Genomic DNA, 22,741 nt, shown 5'->3' with positions numbered 1-22,741 from the left:
CTTGTAAAACGATTATTTCGTAGACTATCGATTCGGATTCGTACATGCATGTTCAAGATCTGTATTGGAAAGTATTTTTGACTATTTTTTATTTTAGTTAAACTTTCTGGAATTTTCTTTGATTGAGTCTATGCTTAGCCTATTCGAATGCTTGTTTCCGGTTTATGCATAAAGTTGACTATTTTGCCCTTTTTGAATTAAAACGGGATTTTTGGAAAAGTAAAAGAGTAGAGATCTGTATTTTTATTATATAAACTTGCACCGAAAATTTCGGATCAGTTGGTAGTCCAGATTGTGAGTTATGGCCATTAGCGTAAAACTATATTATAAATTTACATAAACGGTCCTTTTTGCGTAGAACCCGTTTCTGGCCACATTTTGGTACAAAACTTTTTACCAACTGATTATATATAATATTCTGGGAATTTTGATGATTTTTAATTAATTTTTGGCTGAACGGATCCTCGATCACCTAGCCATTTCGGCTTATGTCGGTTTTGACCGTTTTAGCCATAAAATGAGTTTTACGCATCCTTTTGACCCGAAACCTTTTTCTACTGATTTTATATGATGAATAAATTATTATAAGACTTCTGGAAATATAAAAATCTCAGATTTACTGTGAAAACCCGAAAACGCCCTTAAATCGTATTTTTAGCATTTTAAGCGCGTAGTAAGCGTTGTACTTGTTTTAAACCTATAAAACTTATACCTACTGATGTAAATCACATATTTTCATATAATAACAGTAAGTATGATATTTTGAACTCAGGTTTCCAGTTTTGGCATTTCTAGCCCTTGTGAAATTACTAAATTGCCCCTACGGTACATAGTTTGGTTCTAAATAATATATTTGGTATATGGGTCATACCCTACTGATATAATATGTTATATTAAGTATATTTACTGTATGAACCAGACCCGAAACTCAGATTTCTAATTTTATCCTTTTATTATCTTTTAAATGACCAAAATGCCCTTCTAAGGCATAAATTGAGTTTAAAATTATCCCGGGCAATATAGAACATAACTTACTGATATAATGTCATATTCTAAGCATATTAATTCAGGGAACTTGCATTTGAATCTTTTGGCTACCCGTATCGCCCTTTTCGCGTTCGGTTCGGTTTACGTAACTAGTTTGCGTAAATTGACCAAAACGGGTCAAACGATATCATTTTTACTTCAAAATCCAGAATGTATTTAGTATACCCATATTATACAAGTATTCAAACTTGTCGGGTCTAAATCATATTCTATCCGGTCTTTCGCTTAATCGTGCGTAAACCGTATCATTCCTAAAACTAACCGGTCAAAGCTTAGGCTTAAATAAAAGGCCGTTAGGAATCTAATAGGTTAATTATAAACCTTGTTCCAGATTAGGAAGCCCGGTAAAAGCTATCAACACTTATCGTTTGTGACTTATACTTGCTCAGGTAAATACATTTTGACTTATTTTCCCTATACGGGCTTGGGGTACGGTATTTAAAATACCGCTTGATCGGGCGCACAAGTCCTGCTCCTTATAGGTGTTCAGTCTTGAATAGCTTGTGCGACTTCGTTTAAACAGTTTTGTCTTACTTAAAAGGCTTTGGGGGGTTGTTGACCGTGTCCCGGATATCCTTGGCATTATCTTACGAGATGGCCACGACCAGAGCACGGGGTGTAGGCGTACACCCGTCGTGTATAACTCTTTGATGTGGTGTGTCAATTAAATCTCTAGCCCGGACAGTAGATCCCGGGCCACCAGAGATATAAGTGCATGTAAATCGTTCACAAGTTTATATTTTATAATTATCCCAAGTTAATAAAATATTTATGCCTTGTGCATTTAAATCAATTTTAAATCCTTTTCAAAATGAGTCGGTTGATTTGTATTTACCAGTGTAAACTGACGTATTTTTCCCAAAAGATTAAGTGCAGGTACTATACGGAAATAGGCTGGCTGTTTCCTAGAGAGCGTCCACAATAGTCTCGCAAACTCGGACGACATTTATCTGTTGAACTATTTATTTCTATTTTTATTTGATCCGCCTGTGGATCCATTTCAACTACTGTGATATTTATTATTACACTTGTTTAAAAGTTGAAATGTTTCTATTCTGCTTCCGCTGTGCATTATTATATTGTGTTGATTGTCTATGACGATGCCAACTACGTCACTGTACCCCACACCGGGCCCACCGGTGACACGTGGAAATCGGGGTGTGACATATTCATTTCCAACTCTGAGGAAGCAACCGTTGAAAATGACTCCGTTAGTTCATTTTCATTTCTGAAGATTTACCCGTTGAGGAAATGAATATCCGTTGTGAAATCCTTCATTTCCAACTCTGAGGAAGCAACCGTTGAAAATGACTCCGTTAATTCATTTTCGTTTCTGACGATTTATCCGTTGGGGAAATGAATATCCGTTGTGTAATCCTTCATTTCCAGCTCTGAGGAAGCAACCGTTGAAAATGACTCCGTTAATTCATTTTCGTTTCTGACGATTTATCCGTTGGTGAAATGAATATCCGTTATGTAATCCTTCATTTCCAGCTCTGAGGAAGCAACCGTTGAAAATGACTCCGTTAGTTCATTTTCGTTCCTGAAGATTTACCCGTTGAGGAAATGAATATCCGTTGTGTAATCCTTCATTTCCAACTCTGAGGAAGCAACCGTTGAAAATGACTCCGTCTGTTCATTTTCGTTTCTGAAGATTTATCCGTTGAGGAAATGAATATCCGTTGTGTAATCCTTCATTTCCAGCTCTGAGGAAGCAACCGTTGAAAATGACTTCGTTAGTTCATTTTCGTTCCTGAAGATTTACCCGTTGAGGAAATGAATATCCGTTGTGTAATCCTTCATTTCCAACTCTGAGGAAGCAACCGTTGAAAATGACTCCGTCTGTTCATTTTCGTTTCTGAAGATTTATCCGTTGAGGAAATGAATATCCGTTGTGAAATCCTTCATTTCCAACTCTGAGGAAGCAACCGTTGAAGATGACTCCGTTGGTTCATTTTCATTTCTGACGATTTGTCCATTGAGGAAATGAACATCCGTTTGCTTATTCCGTCATTTCCATTTCTGAAGAATACTCGTTGAGGAAAATGACTCCGTCTGTTCATATTCGTTTCTGAGGAATGACCGTTAAGGAAATGACAGGATATTGCCTTGCATATCGCTGGTGGTTATTTGGCAAAGTCACAAATAGACTCCTACGAATAAATTTCGGGACGAAATTTCCTAAAGTAGGGGAGACTGTGACACCTGTGTCACCGCGACCATCAAACAAATACCAAGCCGATGAAATATTGTATTTCATACTTGGGATCTTGTATAAATATGTGTATGTTTTGCACATATCAATTATTGTTCAATTTCAAACTCTACATTGCTTTCTAGAGCATTATACGCAAACTGGTGCGTAAACGTACTCAGTTTAATGCGACAAATACTCCAGAACATCAACATATACTCAACATACCTTAAATAACCTTTACATAACTTAGAAATAAGCTTTGAGGTGTTTGGTATGCTAAAACAAACTTTTGGATCATTCAGGGACTAAAAGTGTCAAAAAGTGCACAAGTTTGCACTTTCGCGCATAACTTACGTTCTGAATACATCCGGACATCAAAAAAATTTATGTAAGCATCCTAATATTATGCCTTAGTGTTTGGCATAAGAAAAATCCATTCGTCACGTCATTTGGATCGTCTTTCACGCTTATGCGCATTCCGTCGTAATTAAGCGAACATCGGGATCGTACGGCCAAACGAACCAACATCCGGAACATTTTTGAGCATGTTTCATGTCCACAATGTTTAGGCATCATTTTAGGGCCTTAAAGTTGGCTTTACGGGCCTTAGAAGTGTCAGAAATGGCTTAAATACGCAACAGGGACCAAAACTGCCATTTTTAAAGTATGTGCAGATCAGAAGCTTCAGGCGGCCCGCGTGAGTTTTGCCTAAATGTTGAGGCGGGCCGCGTGAGACTGTCAGACAGATTCAATGTATGCATTTAATGCAGTTGGCCTTTCGTTCGATCAAGGGGCGATGCCCTTTCACCCAATCAAGAGCCAAGGGGCATTTTCTGACTTACCACAATATTTCGACAAGTGTACGCACGAGATCGCGGCACGATATTCGATAAACGATCCTAACGGTTCCACTTTTCCTATAAATACCCCCCCCCCTTTTGTGTAAAAATCACAAGAATCAGATCTAAAAGCTCTAAGTTGAAGTTTTGCTTCATACCTGAGTTTCTCTGATCTAGATTAGCATTCGGGGACCCTCCGTAAGTATTCTTTCGTTGTTTTATCGCTTTTCGAGTCCGAAAGTCAACGTTTTGTTGACTTTCTGCATTGACCAGCTTATGGTCGATGCGAAGTTCATGGAACTTCATAACGTGAGCGTGATCACGATGGTTATAGTCCGTAGTGACTATACCTACTGATCACCACGTTATCTAGGCTCAGTGACGAGTCGTAGTTTCGGCCAAAATGTGCATTCTTGCATATTTTGTAACCAAACTACTCGTGGGCATCAAAGCCGTTTGTTTTGATGTCAAACCTGTTTTCAAACTTAGTTAAGCATGTTCTAACATGCTTAGCTCGTCACTTTTAGTTTAGTGCTTATATAGGGTCGTAAGGTAAGCGATCTAAACAATCGCTTATACTTTCGAACCCGACCCATTTGGTCGATCATTAGGATCCGACCAAACACATTAGGTGAACATAGCTATAACCTTCCGAGGTTATACCTTGTGGTCACGATGTTAGGCGTTCCAAACGCGTTCTACGCGAACGACGCGTAAGGTAGCATAAGCTACCTAAACGGGTCGTGATGGACCGTAAGCACTTAGGTTAAGTTTCATTTTAGTATGTAGGCTTTGATAAACCATATTACACGAGTCTCCATACTCGTTTGGTTTACGAACCCGCGTACTATCCGATCCTTCCGATTTGGTCCGGTATATTAACATAGCTACCTATTAGGTGCCGTTTGATATCCCGTGATCTTTAGCATTATCTGGTTATTATACAAGAACTCCAAAGCAATCTCAGGTGAGTACATTGAACCCCTCTTTTACTGTTTTCCAAACTGTTTGGGGTGAAACACATGTGCCTATCTGTTACTTTCATGCTTTCCTGTTTTCACATCATATACTTGCTATGTTCGATAGTACATATATAGTACATGATTTCATTGTGTTTATGCTATGTATGTCCATCGTATGCATACTTAGCACAACACTTTACATTACATTTCATGCTATGTATGCCCATTGTGTGCGTACTTAGTACATCGCTTTACATTTTATGCTATGTATGCCCATTGTGTGCGTACTTAGTACATCGCTTTACATTTCATGCTATGTATGCCCATTGTGTGCGTACTTAGTACATCGTCTTACATTACATGCTATGTATGCCCATTGTGTGCGTACTTAGTACATTGTTTTACATTGCATTTCTGTTGCATATGCTCATCCAGCATATGAACACATTATGCTACATTGTGAACCGTTGTGACCATTTGACTATGTGAACCGTCTAAACCCGTTTGATTATATGAACCGTTTGTAACCATTGAACCGTGTGAACCAGTTGTATCCGTTGACATGATTTACATTTGACAATAGACATTTGACTATACATAAACATTTCTACCGTTGTTAAACATTTCATCTTGATGGTTTGGTTTGAGTAAGTGATTAAGTAACGAGGCGTGTGTAATATGATACAAGCATGGTGGATACGCCGCTGGTACTTCCTATATATAAGTGTTTGTATGGTATTACATATCGTAGCGTTATTTGAATCATTTCAATTTGAGACATGTGACATTTTATACAAATAACACACTTTTCATGAGACATTGTTTTACAAACTCATTTTACATGGTTATCCGTTTAACCACACAGTGTTCTCTTATTATACATATCATCTGATCTTAGCGTTTTTCAAATGATTTACAAGACAAAGCAAATTACAAGGTTCATGACTAAACATTTTCTCAAACATAAGTCATGAATTCCGTTTTCACAAAACCAATGTATCTCACAGGCATTTTTATGCTGACGTACCTATTTTCACATGTGTTTTCAGGAAATGATGCATAGGACTTATCAAGACATACTTAGGCGGACCTGTGCCTTAGTGACTTAAAACGAGACAAGAACTAGTTAATTCATGTTATGTACTCTTTGGTTCTTGTTTAAACAATGTATACTTTCATATTTGATCAATAAAACGAAACTTCAATTGCCATGGATGGATTTGAAACAATTGATTCTGTTACAACACTCCCCGACGTTTCCGCCACGTTTTGTATGTTCTACGTGGTCGGGGTGTGACAGAAAAGATGGTATCAGAGCCAATGGTTATAGGGAATTAGGTTATTAGTAATGCTTTGACCTAGTCTATAACCTTCCTAGGACCCTAACGCGAGTTCACTTGCGTTTAGTCATAAAACAATACCGTCACCTATCCTTAGGCGACAACCACAACAAGAACATAAATTTCAAAACCGCCTTGAAAACTAATCATCTGTTCTAGGATGATTGATTACTAGGTTTTGAACCCTCTATTGTAAGGTTTTGAACCCTTTGTTATAAGGTTTTGAACCCCTTTGAATTTTCAAAACTCCCGTCAAGGTTTTGGGTCCTAACTAGTGTGAACACGTGCGAACTGGAAGAGTGAATGCCTAAAAACATCTAACCCCCTCCCCAACCCCAAAAACCTAAAAAAACCTAACTCCGCCCCCCAACACCTCCCACACACCAAAAACCTAACCCCCCACCCACCCCCACCAACCATAAAGCTAAACCCCATAACTAAATGCTAAAAAAGTTTTTTTTTATATTTTTATTAAAAATCGCTAAATTTCGTCACTAAAAAATTGAATAAAAAGCACCAATGCACATGTGCAGATGCATACGCATGCACATGTGCAGCGATACTTTTTGTTTATTTTTTTTAATAAAAATACGCTAAATTTCGTCACTAAAAAAAGAACAACAACAACAACAGTACCGCTGTGCATGCGTATGCACATGTGTATCGGTACTTTTGTTCGGGTTTTTTAGTGACGAAATATAACTTTTTTATATAAAAAAATATTTTTGTATGTTTCTGATTTTTTTATGTATTTTTGGTTGTGTTCACATTGGTTCTCGTGGTTCTCGTAATAAATGGTGTTCCTAACGGATCCTTATCCGATATATATACACACACACACAGTTAGGGGGTGTAAACATGTCGAGCCGATCCCAGGCTCGCAGAGGCTCGAGCTCTAGCTCTAGCTCTGGCTCATTTAACTAATGAGCGCTTGAGCTGGACTCGTAGGTAGTTTTTCAAGATCGGGCTCGGCTCATTTATTATTTATTAATTAATTTATACTAATTATAACTATTTTTTAAATTTTATATATCTATAGTATATTATAATACATCTTATAATGACATCTAATTTTAAGTAATACATATATATATAAACCTAATAAATAGTGTTTTTATTATTATTATTATTATTATTATTATTATTATTATTATTATTATTATTATTATTATTATAATAAATAGCTTTTTAACACTTTTATTATTCTTTTTTTTAATGGCTTAGATCACCTGGGTAAGTCGTTTGCCTACAACCTACACACCCCCGGTTCGAAGCCCCGCATATACAGGCTTTTCAACCCCTCGCCCGAAGACTTCGCATGTTTTGCATACCCCGTGGATCGAACTCGGAACCACCCACACGAACGTGGTAAACCCTCCCACCTCCGACCAGCTGGGTTGGCCATCATTGGCAATGCTTTTAGTATTCTAATATTATAATAATAATTATTTCCTTTATTATTTTTCTTAACTTTAATTATTTTTAATCACGGGTTGGGATAAATGCTACCCTGTCTCATTTGCTCATTCTTGATCACGGGTACCGTACGAACAACGATATCGCACAATTTTTTTTATTTTCTTCAACTTTTTATGATTTCTTTTTTTTAGTTTCAGGGATACGGATGAGCTCGGTGCCAACCGATACCGAATCGGCATTGGTATCGAAAATACCGGTTACGGTACCGGTATATGAATATAAAAAACGGTATCGAACCGGTACCAGGAACGCCAAAAGTCGGTACCGAATTGGTACTTAAGATCTTTCTGTTCGGGAAATTCGGTACCGGTACCCAGTACCATTTGCTCATCTCTGACATGAGTTTCATACGAACAACATCATTACTATACAACTGTTTTGGTTGATTTTCTTTCGGGTATTTTTTAGTGCTTTTTTCAACATTCTCTTTTTATTCCTGTTAGTGGTTCCGTGCGCAACACACTCGTAGTAATTTCAAAACACATGTAAACACAGACTAAATAACAAAAGAAGTTCGCAGCAATGCGGCGAATGTTGATCAACCTAGTTGCTTAAGTTACAACACTTCATGTATGTATGTGTTAATCTATTTCTATCGTGAATATGTCATTTTAGATAATAATTACATATTTGCCCATTCATTTTAATTAACTTTTATTTATTTAATTAATAATTAGGAAATTGGCCTGTAATAATCTTACCTAGATCTTATTGGCCATTAATAATCCTATCTCAGAATATTCCCCCTATCAGTCCCACCTTTCAACTATTTTTCCTGCAATGGTCCCCCGTTAAAAAAACTTAACGGGGTTAAGCTTTTTTCCAAATTACAAACAGATTTTTTAGGGCTTTTAATCAGAACGATGATACGAGTCCATTGATGTAAAACTTACTTCGAAATGGTGCTCCAAGTGACTTGATTTTGGTTAATTGAAAATTTAAACACCTGAATTGAAGCGTCGTTTTCATCATCTGGAGCACGGTTTCGAGGCAAATTTTACGTCAATGGACTCGTATCGTCGTTCTAATCAAAAGCCCTAAAAATCTGTTTGTAATTTGGAAAAAAGCTTAACTACGTTAAGTTTTTTTAACGGGGGACCATTGTAGGAAAAATAGGTGAAAGGTGGGACTGGTGAGGGGAATATTCTGAGGTGGGATTATTAATGGCCAATAAGGTCTAGGTGAGATTATTACAGCCAATTTCCCTTAATAATTATACTTTTGCTCCTTTAGCTTAAATCAATAACCTTACGAATTTGAAATGACTATAACTTTTTTATACCTTATTACTTTTTAACAAAACTTGTACCATAAATACGAACATTTTATTCTCTTTTATTTGAGTATAGTATTACTTTAGTTTATTTTTTAACTAGATTATAACCCCGTGTATTAAACGGGTTAAGTAAATAAAATATCAAATAGTTAATAACGAAGATTTAACAATTATAAAACGATATTTTAAGACACTTTTCTGATATCCGAACAAAATTTTGTTTTATGTATGATCAAACTTGTGATGTTTGTCAAGTTTATAAATATGAAAGCATTTGAACCATCGATTAGAAGACAAACTGTATCATCGAGTTTCTCACGACATGAACCCAGGTTTTATTTGAATAACAATGGTCTTAATTTATTAGTTCTAAAAATATTGTTGAAATGTTTTGATTAGGCATATAGCAATTAACCAATTAGATAAACTTATAGCTACAAAATAATATTTAAATTAATTAGATAAGTATAAATTATCGGTAATTATTAAGTTATATAAATTTAAAATTTAAATATATGGACTTGAGTTGCATCTTAAAATGATGGTTGTTTTTAGATAAATTTATTAGTATGATAAATGCAGTTATTATTCTTCTTGTATTTTAAATATATTATATAAATAAATTATTTGTTAAGAAAGAAAATCATTCACTCCACCCTCGTTATAATATGCTCGATATTTGTTTCAATTATTAAGATATAATTTCTAACCTAATAATTAATATAAATAAGAAAATCGTTCCCTCCACCCTTGTTATGAAAATGTTCGATATTTGTTTCAAGATAGAATTTCTAACCTAGTAATTAATATAATAAATAATAAGATAATTTATGGAACTTTATCCGTAATTTCTTAAATGTTTGAAACAAATATTAAATTTAATAATTTAAATTAAATAATAATTATTACAATTAAGTAAGAGTAGATGGTCTAGAATAGTAACCTAGTAATTAATAAGTTAAATTAACTAATAATTATCTGTAATTAAGTAATAGTAGATACTCTAGAATAATGACAAGTGTCATTTTATTGGTTTCTTTTATTATATAGTGTAGATATAGATTTTAAAAAAAAATATATTTACATAATCAACAGTGTGTATGGGTGAGTAATAACCGAACCAAAACCAAAAATAGGAAACAAACCAAAAACTGAAATAACCGAAAATCGAATTAAATGAAAATCGATTATCAGTTTATTTTTGTACCATTGATTAACCGAAATTAACTGAACTGAATCATTCATACCTTCATATATATCTAGTTTTTAGGTCACCATTTCATGTATTTTATATTTTATATCCCCATTTTATGTACTTATAAGCAAATATTTAATCCAGATTTGATTTTGGTTATTAACCGTAATTGACCAAACCGAAACGGAATCGGCAATCTAGCCGAAAACTAAATGGTTAGTAAATCACAAGAACTATCTATGTAATTAACTCTAGTTAGTTTTAACATAGTTTTATAGAAATAAAAATGAAATAAATAATAGGCTCGTTCAGGCTCAGAAGCTAGCTCTAGCTCGATATTTGAAGCTCGAGTTTATTTACATTCCATATATATATATATATATATATATATATATATATATATATATATATATATATATATATATATATATATAGGGGAAGGTTCATTTGAGAAGAAAATTTAATTGAGAAGAAAAAGAACAAAGGGTACAATTGTAAAACATTAAATATTTTTCACTTATCTCATTTATTATCATATTTGACTAATTAATTAGTCATAAAGGCTATCATCCTTCACACAAATGTTTTTTGACTACACGCATCAAACGTTACCCTACACCTTTCGAAATTTACCCTACACATGTTGAAATTTATCCTACACAACCCGTAATTTATCATATACACATTGTAATTTATCCTACACTCTAAATTATTTTATTTTATTTTTTTGAAAAAAACATATATTTTGAAGCTAAGTTACAAATTTTAATGTAGTTAGCTATTAAAGATGAATAATCCTAATTAATGATCTTTGTAGGCTTACCATATTACCCTTATAGTAACATTAAATACTTATATTAAATAAAGTAAAATGAAGCATTTTTATTGGTTGAAATTTCTTCTTTTTTCTTCTTAGGCTGGACGGTATGGGGACCGTCCAACTCCGTCGTCGTCTCGCCGCTGTCCCCCTCTCCATGCCGCCACCCCCGTCTTGATCCAGTCATCGTCCTCTCCGTCGAGTTTCAGACGTTCAGGACGATCCAAATGGTGGGCCCCTTTTTATCAAGTTGTAACAGATGTGAACAGGTCTTCATCGGGATTTCCGAACGCCGCCATGATCGGAGATCCCGGAGCCGCCGTGACGCCGCCATGATCGGAGATTTTGTTGCCTGGTTGCGATTGGAGGTCCCGGAGCCGCCGTGACGCCGCCGTGATCGGAGATCTGGATCGGAGAAGGTAGATCTAGTTTCCTTAAAAGCTGTTCGGAGAAGGTAGATCTGGATCGCCGTGACGCCGCCATGATCGGAGATCTGGATCGGAGATCTGGATCGGAGATCTTTATTTTCAAAACACTAGCAGCTAATTTTTTTAAACTTTTTTTTTCGTACATGCTTCTTCTTTCACTAAAAGTTGTACATGCTTCTTCTTTCACTAAAAGCTGTTTGGTTTCCTTAAACAAAATGGAAGATCTAAAAAATAAAAAAAGTGGAAGATTTAAAAAAAAAAAACATAAAAGGTGTGGGGAGGACTATGATTAGGACCATCCTCCCATGCCCTCTAATTTTGGAGGATGGACCATCCTTGGGAGGACTATGACGTGGCGCCTACGTGGCGGATCATCCTCCAAGGATGGTCCATCACCATACCCACTAGCCTTACATAAAGTTTCTTCTCATTTGAACTCTCCAATATATATATATATATATATATATATATATATATATATATATATATATATATATATATATATATAGTGGAGAGTTCAAGTGAGAAGAATATATATATATATATATATAGGGGAAGGTTCAAATGAAAACCACTAGTTATTGTGAAAACTCGAAAACTAATTAAAAAAAGCCAAAAAAACATGCAAAAAAAAATTTTTTTAATTTTTTTTTTTTTGCAATCAAAATTTCGCAGGTTTTTTAATATAAAAAAAATTTCAAAAAAAAAAAAAAATTTGTGTAGTGCACATGTGTAATACTGCACATATGTATGTGTACTACACATGTGTATTATTACACATGTGCACTACACAATTTTTTTTTTTTTTTGAAAAAAAGTTTTTTTATATATAAAAACTAGCGATTTTTATAAAAAAAATTGAAAAAAAAAATTTTTTTGTGTGTTTTTTAGGCTTTTTTTAGTTAGTTTTCGAGTTTTCACAATAAAAGTGATTTTCATTTGAACCATCCCCTATATATATATATATATATATATATATATATATATATATATATATATATATAGTGGAGAGTTCAAATGAGAAGAAACTTTTTGTAAGAAGAAAAAAGAAGAAATTTCAACCAATAAGAATGCTTCATTTTACTTTACTTTATTTAATATAAGTATTTAATGTTACTATAAGGGTAATATGGTAAGCCTACAAAGATCATTAATTAGTAGTATTCCTCTTTAATAGCTAAGTACATTAAAAGTTGTAACTTATCTTCAATATATATATATATATTTAAAAAAATAAATAAATAAAATAATTTAGAATGTAGGATAAATTACAATGTGTAATATGATAAATTACGGGTTGTGTAGGATAAATTTCAACATGTGTAGGGTAAATTTCGAAAGGTGTAGGATAACTTTTGATGTGTGTAGTCAAGAAAACATTAGTGTGAAGGATGATAGTTTTTATGACTAATTAATTAGTCAAAGATGATAATAAATGAGATAAATGAAAAACTATTTAATTTTTACAATTATACCCTTTGTTCTTTTTCTTCTCACTTAAATTGTCTTCTCAAATGAATCTTCCCCTATATATATATATTAATGATGCGACAATAGTTATGATAATAAAGAACAGAAGAAAATTTATTGTCGAAAAATGATTTATTTTACGTAGTTATATAATCGTTAGAGTCTCCTAAATATTGGTTTTTTTAATTGAATTTGTTTTTTACAAAAAAAATGTTAATGAGTTGAAAATTTTTATTATGTTTTAAATTTTATAGGGTTTTGTTTTGCGGTAATTTTATATATAATTTGTTTAAAATGCAACATCATCACCCTCTTGTTTATTTTTAAACACCACCTCTCATTCTCTCTCATATTATTTAGAGGAAATTATGAAAATAGCCATTATTGACCATTATGACTTTAAAAAATAGTTACATCATGCATCCTTGGAGTGAGGCATCATGCAATGCGTCTTTGAATTGGAATTGGACATGTACACCCTAATATTATTATCATTTTTTTAATCAATGGCCATCCTGAAAAGTCAAAACCCACATCTCACTCTATTTTTTCTCTCTCTCTCTCGTATATTCAGATCAATACAAGTCCCACGTATCTCCAAAAACTTGCAGCTTTTTGTTGTTAAAAATTGTACACGTTCAATCCACAATTAAAAAAGATTTATTTTAAAGTAAAAGCAAACTGGGTTTAAGATTATAAATGCATAAATGATTGGAGTAGTGCCAACAAGAAGAACAGAGCCATGAGAATGGCGATAAAAGGAGTTATTGCTAAGCTTGACGCAATGTAACAGAATTCACATGGAACGGAAGTATAGAAGGGCCGTCGCCGAGCAACCGCCGTCTCCGGCGGCTCCACGGAGCAATCAGGGCTGCTTTTGATTGTACGGTTAATGATTGAGAGGAATGTGAATTTGGTTTGCAGGTGTAGGGGTGGTCTATGGTGGTGGCGATTACGTGTGACGGAAGTGACGATGAAGGTGTGTGGGGGTGGGGGTTTCAGCCGGCAATAATGAAGGTGTGTGGTGGACCTGGTGGTGGCTTCTCGAAAACGCAGATGGTCGTCTTCATCATCTCCGGTGAAGGTGTGTGGTGGTTTAATGAAGATTAGATATGTTTGGTGGGGCCCATGCATCTACACATCTTCCCTATGCGTCTTCTTCTCCCAAGACGCATCCCATACATGATGCCTCTCTCCAAAGACGCATGAGGCGGATATTTTTGAAAGTCATAGTGGTCAATGGCTATTTTCGTAATTTCCTCTATTATTTATATATAGAGCACATATTGGGTCCACCACACAGTCGGTTTTTGGCCAAGTATGAGATGGTAAAAACCATAGTTATTAAAAGCCACCGCTTCTAGCGCCTAGGCCCATTTTTAGGCGAGGCGAGGCAGTTGCGCAAGTCGAGGAAATTGCGCTTTAATTCTCCAGGTGATGGTTCAGGCGCACATTCTGGCGAGATTCCTAGATTCCGGATAGTTTCTGGCCAAATTCTTTAAATTCCGACAAGATTCTAGCTAGATTTCTACTTTTATGGAAGGAAAACTACTTTTCTACACTAATACACTAATGTTTTTAGAACTTTTGGTTCTAAATAGATAATGTATAGTTTTGTATAATAGAATTTGTTTATTTTATTTGAATTCTTATATATATTATATTTTTAACTTTTTTTCATTATGTGCTTAATTTTTCTCAGGCCCTCGCTTTTTTTTGCGCTTTGCGCCTAGGCCCTAGGCGAGGCCTATGCGCCTTGAGTGCGCTTAGCGCCTTTCATAACTATGGTAAAAACAACCCAAAAACAAAAAGATCCTAGACCCCAATATGTAAAAACAACTAAAAACTCCATGTAGGCCAAATAACAACCCCGGAAAGATGACTATCGGTAGTTATATCATATGTGGGTACCTTTATTAGTGAATGAGAAAACCCTGAACCAAGGACCCGAACTATATTGATGTCATGTAATCTAACTAGTCGATATCACTGTCGTGTAACATGCCATGTATTATGTTTCCTGCTATGTTCATCTTGGTTGTTGTCATGTCATTTTCCAGATGCCACTAGCGAATTAACAGCCATGACAAATCAATTTTCCTCCAAGTTACTGAAATGATTGGAGTACTTTAACTTTTCCTACTAAGTGGAATACTTTCAGTCTCTATCATCTGTGTGATTATATATTAATTAAAAGCCTTTCTGAAGTGTTTTCCACGTAGCTAGCCTTAATAATCGCAAAATGAAGTTTTAAAATATGTTTTCCACATAGTCTCAAGCAGCTTTAGTTAAGAGCATTATTATTATTTAGCTTTTCAAAAATTAAAAAAAATTAAGAGCATGATTCACGTTTGTTGGTACACACACCTTCTTCCTTTTACATGATTATAAATTGTTTGAAATACTAGCAAGTAACAGGCAAGCCTTTCTGAAAACTAATCCAAACTCCAAATTATTTGGATCATCAAATCATCAGTTATGAATTACACTTCAACCATACTTCTAGATTTCAACTCAATAAATTATATAAACCGTGTGCGTCAACTCCAGATTCCTAATGATACTAAATCTTGGTTGATGGGTTTCGTTATGACTATATACGAGTCAGATCTGGCGGAAAGGTACGAAAAACCTATGGTATGGATTGGGGAGTACATCGCTTTAGCATCTCTGTGTTGCATCCTTGCAATGGTGGCTGATTTATTACATGGTACAAGAAGCAGAAAGCTATGGTTTCCATGTAATTACTTTACTATTAATGCGGCTTCTCTCGCTGTGATAGCTGTAGCAATGAAGTTACCTGTGGATCTAAGTGGTTCCATGCCTGGTACTGTGGACCAAGTGGCAAAGCTTGGAAGTGTGGCGTTTATGTGCACCATGATGGCCAATTTATTACCTTGTTTAGCTACCATGGACAGCAAAGCTATGTTGGCAAACATCACAGCTTTGGGTGTTCTGGCGTTCACCTTGGTGGTGAATGTTTGCATTCAAATACAAACTGGTGTTGTATCTCGCGGCCATAGTCCGATCATAGTGGTGGACCCAAGAGATATTCAAATGGTCTATTTTGAGATTCCTGGAATAGTCTTAGAAGGAGGGTACCCTGACCCCTTAGAGGTCTTATTTGGTGTTTCGTATCCCACAATAGCCGCAATTTATGTGACTATGTTACTCGTTTTGTTAATAATCCATGTATCTTCATCTTTAGCGATTCTGAAATCCAAGCAGATTATAGAACTCAAATACCAAAAAGCTCATGAAGCTGCTTCAACATACATTCAACAGTTAAACGGTGACATGTTAACAGTTGAGAAGCTTGAACCATATGTAGAGAACTACTGGATCATGGCAGGAAGTGGCAGCCCCCAATTCATCATTGCTTGCTCGGCGACAACCACTGCCTCTGGGGTAATATGTGCTTTAACCACTATCTTGCACATCTTTACTGTTGGTTGGTCAATTTCAGAATATACGTTTAACGACTGTGGTTCAGCTTATGGCAAGACAACGCAGCAGATTCTCATTGTACAATTTATCGGAGTCCTACTTGGTACAGTTGCACCACTTTCTAGATGTTTTGCATCATTAAGCTTTAAGGTGTCCATCGAAAGCATTCGGAACCATATTAAGGTTTGTAAAGTAGAAAGCTATTGGACTCAGAAGTTATCTGATTGGAAAGATAGTTGCATTCCATTTTCATTTCGTAGCCACAAACGCATGGTGGTCATTAAGAATATGAAAAGCCTAATTCTGAATTTTTCTATAAAACTTCAGAAAGGAGTTGTGGTAGTATGCAAGGTAATTGCGCTGAACCCGTTTTTCTTTATGATATGTGTCTTGTATGGTCTGCGATGTTTGAAGTGGTTATTACAACTCGTCTTTTGTTCATCGGGCAACAAAACAAACGAATCGAAAGGAATCACCTATGTTTTGCAACTTGAAAACGAAAAGGAGCTTGCTGAGAGCACACTGAAAGGTCTTTCTAAATCTTTTAAGCAATTGATCCGGAGGAGTGAAAAGAAACAACCCAAAAATCTGATGAATCTTGTTAAGACCAAAACGACGAAAGGTTTTCAAGGAGTTAGAATGTTCGGCAACAACGATCATCATGTTCAATGTTCATCATCAAAAGTAGAATGTCGTGATTGCTGGAGCTTAGCGGTTGTAACCTTAGCAACCATTGTGCTTACTCTTCGCATGATAAAAAACATGGAAGTTGATAGCTTGTTGAAAAGTGTGAGGGAAGGTCTTGACTATGTGACACTTGTGGAGAAAAACCTCAATGCTACACCTGAATATGTAAGAATTCAAAAGGTGGCTAAAAGGTTGTGGGAAGAAGTTGATGTCTACCACATATGGTTGGGAATCAAGTTGAAAGATGCTGCTTCTCACGTAACTACAAGTGCTTGTCAAGAGGACGCAACATTGCAAATTGTTCAGTTTTTCTCAAGAAAAGCCAAAAACAAGATTAGCGAAGGTGTGGAAAGTAAGAACGGTGATGCTAAGTTCACGTCTATTTGTGCCAACTCAATGTCTCGTATCACTGAAACAATCATCGGCGATCACAATGAAAGCCAAAAGAAATCATTTGATGAATTGATATCATCGCGGATTGCTGATATACTGGTTGCATGTCTCACCAACTTACCCCAAGTCATAGCAATGGGATGCCACACAAATGTCATAGAGAAAAGGGAGGCATGTGTCAAAGCTGCAGCCCAACTTCTAGGTGAGACTAAGGAGATTGTCGAAACCCTTCAAGGCCGATCTATGGAAGTTCCAAGTCTAAAACGAGAAGACTTGCCATTTATTGACAAATGGCATGCAGAACCCTAACTTTCTAGTAATGAAGTAAGTTAATTTAGATTTCCCACTATATTTACTTCCTACTATACATGTATAGTTGTATTAACACATGATTATTTGCTCATTCATGTGCAAAGCTAATGTTATTTTCATGGGCCACACCTTTACCCTTCAATGTATGTCCAAAGGGATCGAGGTCGAATTAATATGCTTGTTTAAAAAAGAATGATGTTTTTTGGTTTCTAGTTAATGTGTGAAGTACTTAGTTATGTAAATAGTACCCCTTCCTAGCTTACTTGTAAGACATATGTTTCTCGTTTTAATGTATTTGAGTTTTGGTGTGGTTTTGAAACATTCTCCTATTAGCATATCTCTTGTTCATATGATCATCGTGTTTAGGAGTTATGTGAATTATGAGAGAGCAAAAGGAGGCCAAAAATACGATTATATAAGATGATACTTTGATATGTAGATCAGTTGTGTTAATATGTAATGAAAAACAAGTACATAATACATGTTACAGTAGACATGTCATGTCAGCAAATTATCCAATGATTGATGCAGCCATTGATGTATACATGATAGTCAACTTGATTTAGTTCTCGTTTAATATGTATGTTAGTGATGGTGATTACCAAATTCACAGGGTTATGAATTCATGATTGGTGGAGAGAGAGAGGATGTCGAAAGTTATGTGATGTTATGATTTATCTAACCTAAAACCCTCTCTAGTCATCTCCTTAAATATACCCAAGGGAAAACCTTGTTAGTTAATAAGGGTAAATCGGTCTATCAACAATTACCAACTAATATATTATAAGGTTTTAACATATTTTGATCTATATTATATAAATGATAACGATGGATACTAGATTAAGTACATATAAATACATATTTAATCTTACATTCCCCCACTTAGCCGAATAATCATTTATTATGGGTATTAGATTAGTTTGATCCTAAGTTAATACTCATTTTAAATAGGCCACTTGTGCACTCATTTCACACTTTCACCCTCTGTCATCCGACCACACGCACTCTCAAGCACTTTTCTCAAGATTCAAGGCAAATCGTATGTATTCTTCTCTGATCCTTGTACAACTTTCATCATTCATCGATTCTTGTTGGGTCAAAATGGAGAATGATGTTATCAATTATGACGGTTTTAGTTTAGCAGTTTTATTGTTTTTGTTATGTGGCGTTTTTATTTGTAATAGTCGGACGTTTTAGTGAGTGTAGTAGGTTTTCCAAGCAAGAGGCGGCTTGCTTGGAGGACAAGGCTCAGGGACTATATATAGATTACTACACCTCACTTGGAGGGTGTGCATTTTGTGAGCCACCACCCTGGGGGGAGCTCACCCGGGGTGGATTATCTTGTATGTTCTTATCAAATCAATCAAATATCTTTATTCCATTCCTTAAAGTTTCGATCTTTCTTGTTTATTATCTATTGTTCTTGGCTCGAATCACCCGTCTCACTATTTTTCACCGAACCGAGACTGAAATTGGATCGTTTCGGACCTATCATTTGGTATCAGAGCCTCGTTGGCTCATTTCGGTTTCGGTTTGGTCGGAACTTAACCGGAAAACCCGCCGGAGACGTAAAACCTACTGTAGATCGGTGTGTTTTGAGATGTTTCAGATCTGGCGTAGTTGAATCTAGTGTTTTTGTTCATAACAGTGTTATTCAAAATACACACCCAGTTGGTGTAAATTTGTAAACATGTAGTTGTTGTTGGTTCCGGCCCGGATTTCGGGTTCGGTGGTGTTAATGAAGTTTAATTTTCAAAAAAAAAAAAAAACACCCAGTTGTGTGTGTTTTGTAAAAAAAAAAAAAGAGAAGAGAGACAAAGTCGCAGGGTTATCATCTCCTCCAAACAGCCTTAAAAAATAATAATAATTGAAGCGAGTGGCGGCGATCGGCGATGAGTAATCCAAAGCAGAAATGGACGGCGGAGGAAGAAGCCCTATGCGCCGGTATCACTAAACACGGAACCGGAAAATGGAAGTGACATCAGCAAGTGCCAGTTCTACATGGATATGCTTGAGGTGGTTTTATGTCGGATGTTCGCAGGTCTCTGATCAGAATTAGTTCAGGTCAACACTGATGTTGGAGTAGAGATGGTTACAGTTTCGGCGGTGATTCGTACAATGGTGATGAAGTCGGCGGTTACAGTTTCGACCTAACAGTGATGACGAGCTATTACGGCGACGGCGGTAGTATTGGTTCCGACGGCGGCGATGGGCTTTTGGCGTTGTTCCAGTTAGGTGGGTTACGATGGTTCATGACGGTGATGCGGGTCCGGTGATTGGGTTTAAAGGAATCGTTTCATGGGAGCACGTTGCTTATCAAATCTATGGAATTTTGTGTGGAGTTAAGCACCACTAACTGGGATTCTGGCTTCTATTTGTGTATCTATGAAAATCCGGGTTAGTTTTAATTCTTTAAACGGTTGTTTATTTACTCCGGTGGATGTTCATGGTGGCACAGGGTGGTTGAATGTGGCGGAGTATGGTGGTTCACCGGAGAATCGGGTGGCCACAAGCAGTGGGTGTCGGCCAGTCATAATTTCCGTTGACATAATGGCAGGTGACGGCTGGAATAGTGATGTTTGCGGCTAGGGTTTATGTCCCATGATTACATGGGCTTGACAAGCCCACTGACGATTGGAGTGTTTAGTGGATAATTGGCACAAATTCTAGAAATATCACCCATGGATTTCAAGAATCTGCATAATACAACGTGGATTTGTTTCTCTTGGACCCCACTCCCATGATGAGAGGTTTGTCATTGTGGCAGGGTGGACAATGCCTTAGTCAATGGGTTTATGTCCCATGATTACATCAGCACGTTATTTTTTTTTTTCTGTGGACAATGCCTTAGTCAAGTGCAATTAGTGGACCAAAGGGTGGATTAGCTTGAAATATTTTTTTTTGGCTGAATGATTATCTTTTGGGGGCCAGTATAAAGTTCTATCAGCTATGATTTTTCTTGGGCCGGGTCTTAAAAGTGTATTAGTGACATTGAGTGTTGATCAGTTTGGGTCGGGATATATTATTTTTTGGGCCGCGAACAAGATGGGTCGGGGATTTTATGATATATTTTGGGCCGTTGACACTTATGGTATTGGGTGACTTTAGCGTGGATCAGGAGCTCAATGCAATCTGATAGAGTTGAAGATTCTCACAAGAAAGCTAATTATTTATTTTATCATTGAAGTTTGAACCCTATCACATGCCTATTACAATTTTATCTTTAATAAGATACGGGGCTTTGCTTGACAAGATATAGGAGGGTCTACATTTGCGGGGGAAAACGACAATGAAGATTTTGGGTATTTAGCCGATTTGTGAAGATTAAAGACGACATCAGATTTATTTCTGGAGATCACTTGAAGAATTGATAGCATCATTCTCGGGGGAATATTGTTGGGTCAAAATGGAGAATGATGTTATCAATTATGACGGTTTTAGTTTAGCAGTTTTATTGTTTTTGTTATGTGGCGTTTTTATTTGTAACTAGTATGGTGCCCGCGCGATGCAGCGGGGGTGACAATTTGCATTGCAGTATTCTTTTCTGGTAGTTTTCTTGTTCGTATAATGTTTATTGTAGTATCATTGCAGTGGATATACGTCATAAGTGAAGTCATTGATTAATCCATTTCATTGTAGTGCTTATCTAATTAAAGTTGAAATCAAAGTCATCGGTTTGTCTATTTTATTAACCAATCGATTTTCGTTAATCAGTTCGATGGTTTTTTGTTTGTTTCTTGTAATTTCGGTTAATAACCAAAACAAAACTTGTGCTAAAACTTTTGCTTCAAAGTACATGAAATTGAGGTATAAATACATGAAATGGATGTATAAATACATGCATATACATTTAAGACTCGCCAATTCCGTTGAAAAAAGACTCAGCTAATTAATTTATCACTCCGTTCGAAAACCATTTATGCTTCATTAATATCTCATCCAATATGAAGCTAAACTAATTTTTATTACAAGCAAGTAGTAAGAGTATATATAAATCGGAATAAATTTCATAAATCACTTTTAATAGCCAAAGAATAAAATAAAATTAATAGCGACTCCAAGAAAGACTACAAATAAATGACTCAACCTCAGATGTTTAACAGACCCTTTTCTCTATCTGCAACAAATGCTTCTATGTTTTTAACCCTTACAAAGAATTGGTAACTTTGTATACCGTCCATCTAATGAAACAAGTAGATAAATGTTGCATATTGTCGTCATGGCTGCTTTTGTTGATATGATGATGAAGTGATACTTTTAGTTACTTATCTATATATATGTAGAACTGATACTTTTAGTTATTCATCTATATAAATTATCACCACATACAAAATCAATTTAGAAACCACTATACAAATTAATATTAAGTTGTCGTTTGGGACAACTCATTTTCGTCAAATCCAGTATATCATGGGTTGAGTATGACATATACAAATTAATCAATTTAGAAACCAATATACAAATCAATACCCCCATTATCCGACTAACCCACCATCTTGTCAAATCTAGTATATCATGGATTGTGTACGACATATATTTACTTCATTTGCAAGAAAAAGAACCTGGATGGTTACATGCATCTCTTCATATCTTTGGCGCTTCAATTCTGGAAGTTCAGGTAAAGAAGCACGAATACAGTAGCAAAAGGGTTTCACTGTCACTTTATCTAGTTTAGCGAATAAGCAAAAAGTGGAGGTGTTGGGCAAAATGGGGTGATTGACGGGTCATCTTTTATTGGGTTGAAACTTGAAACGGGGCAGGTTTGCTTGGGTTATGTCAACCCACTTAAAACACTTTTTGTTCACTTTCTTTATATTCTTTTTATTAACTAAAAATACTTGCTTATAATTAT

General features: G+C 35.6%; 1 protein-coding gene across 1 annotated transcript; it reads left to right on the top strand.

Annotated features, from left to right (window-relative positions):
* The first annotated feature begins 15,639 nt into the window (after positions 1-15,639).
* Positions 15,640-17,886, top strand: LOC110936450. Its single transcript, XM_022178845.2, has one exon. It carries the CDS (start codon positions 15,640-15,642, stop codon positions 17,884-17,886), a length of 2,247 nt encoding a protein of 748 aa, XP_022034537.2.
* Positions 17,887-22,741: the final 4,855 nt, after the last annotated feature.

This window comes from Helianthus annuus, chromosome 4 (assembly GCF_002127325.2).
Source record: "Helianthus annuus cultivar XRQ/B chromosome 4, HanXRQr2.0-SUNRISE, whole genome shotgun sequence".
Lineage (NCBI taxonomy): Eukaryota > Viridiplantae > Streptophyta > Magnoliopsida > Asterales > Asteraceae > Helianthus > Helianthus annuus.
The sequence above is the reverse complement of the archived record's forward strand: the minus strand, read 5'-3'. Positions and strand labels throughout refer to the sequence as shown.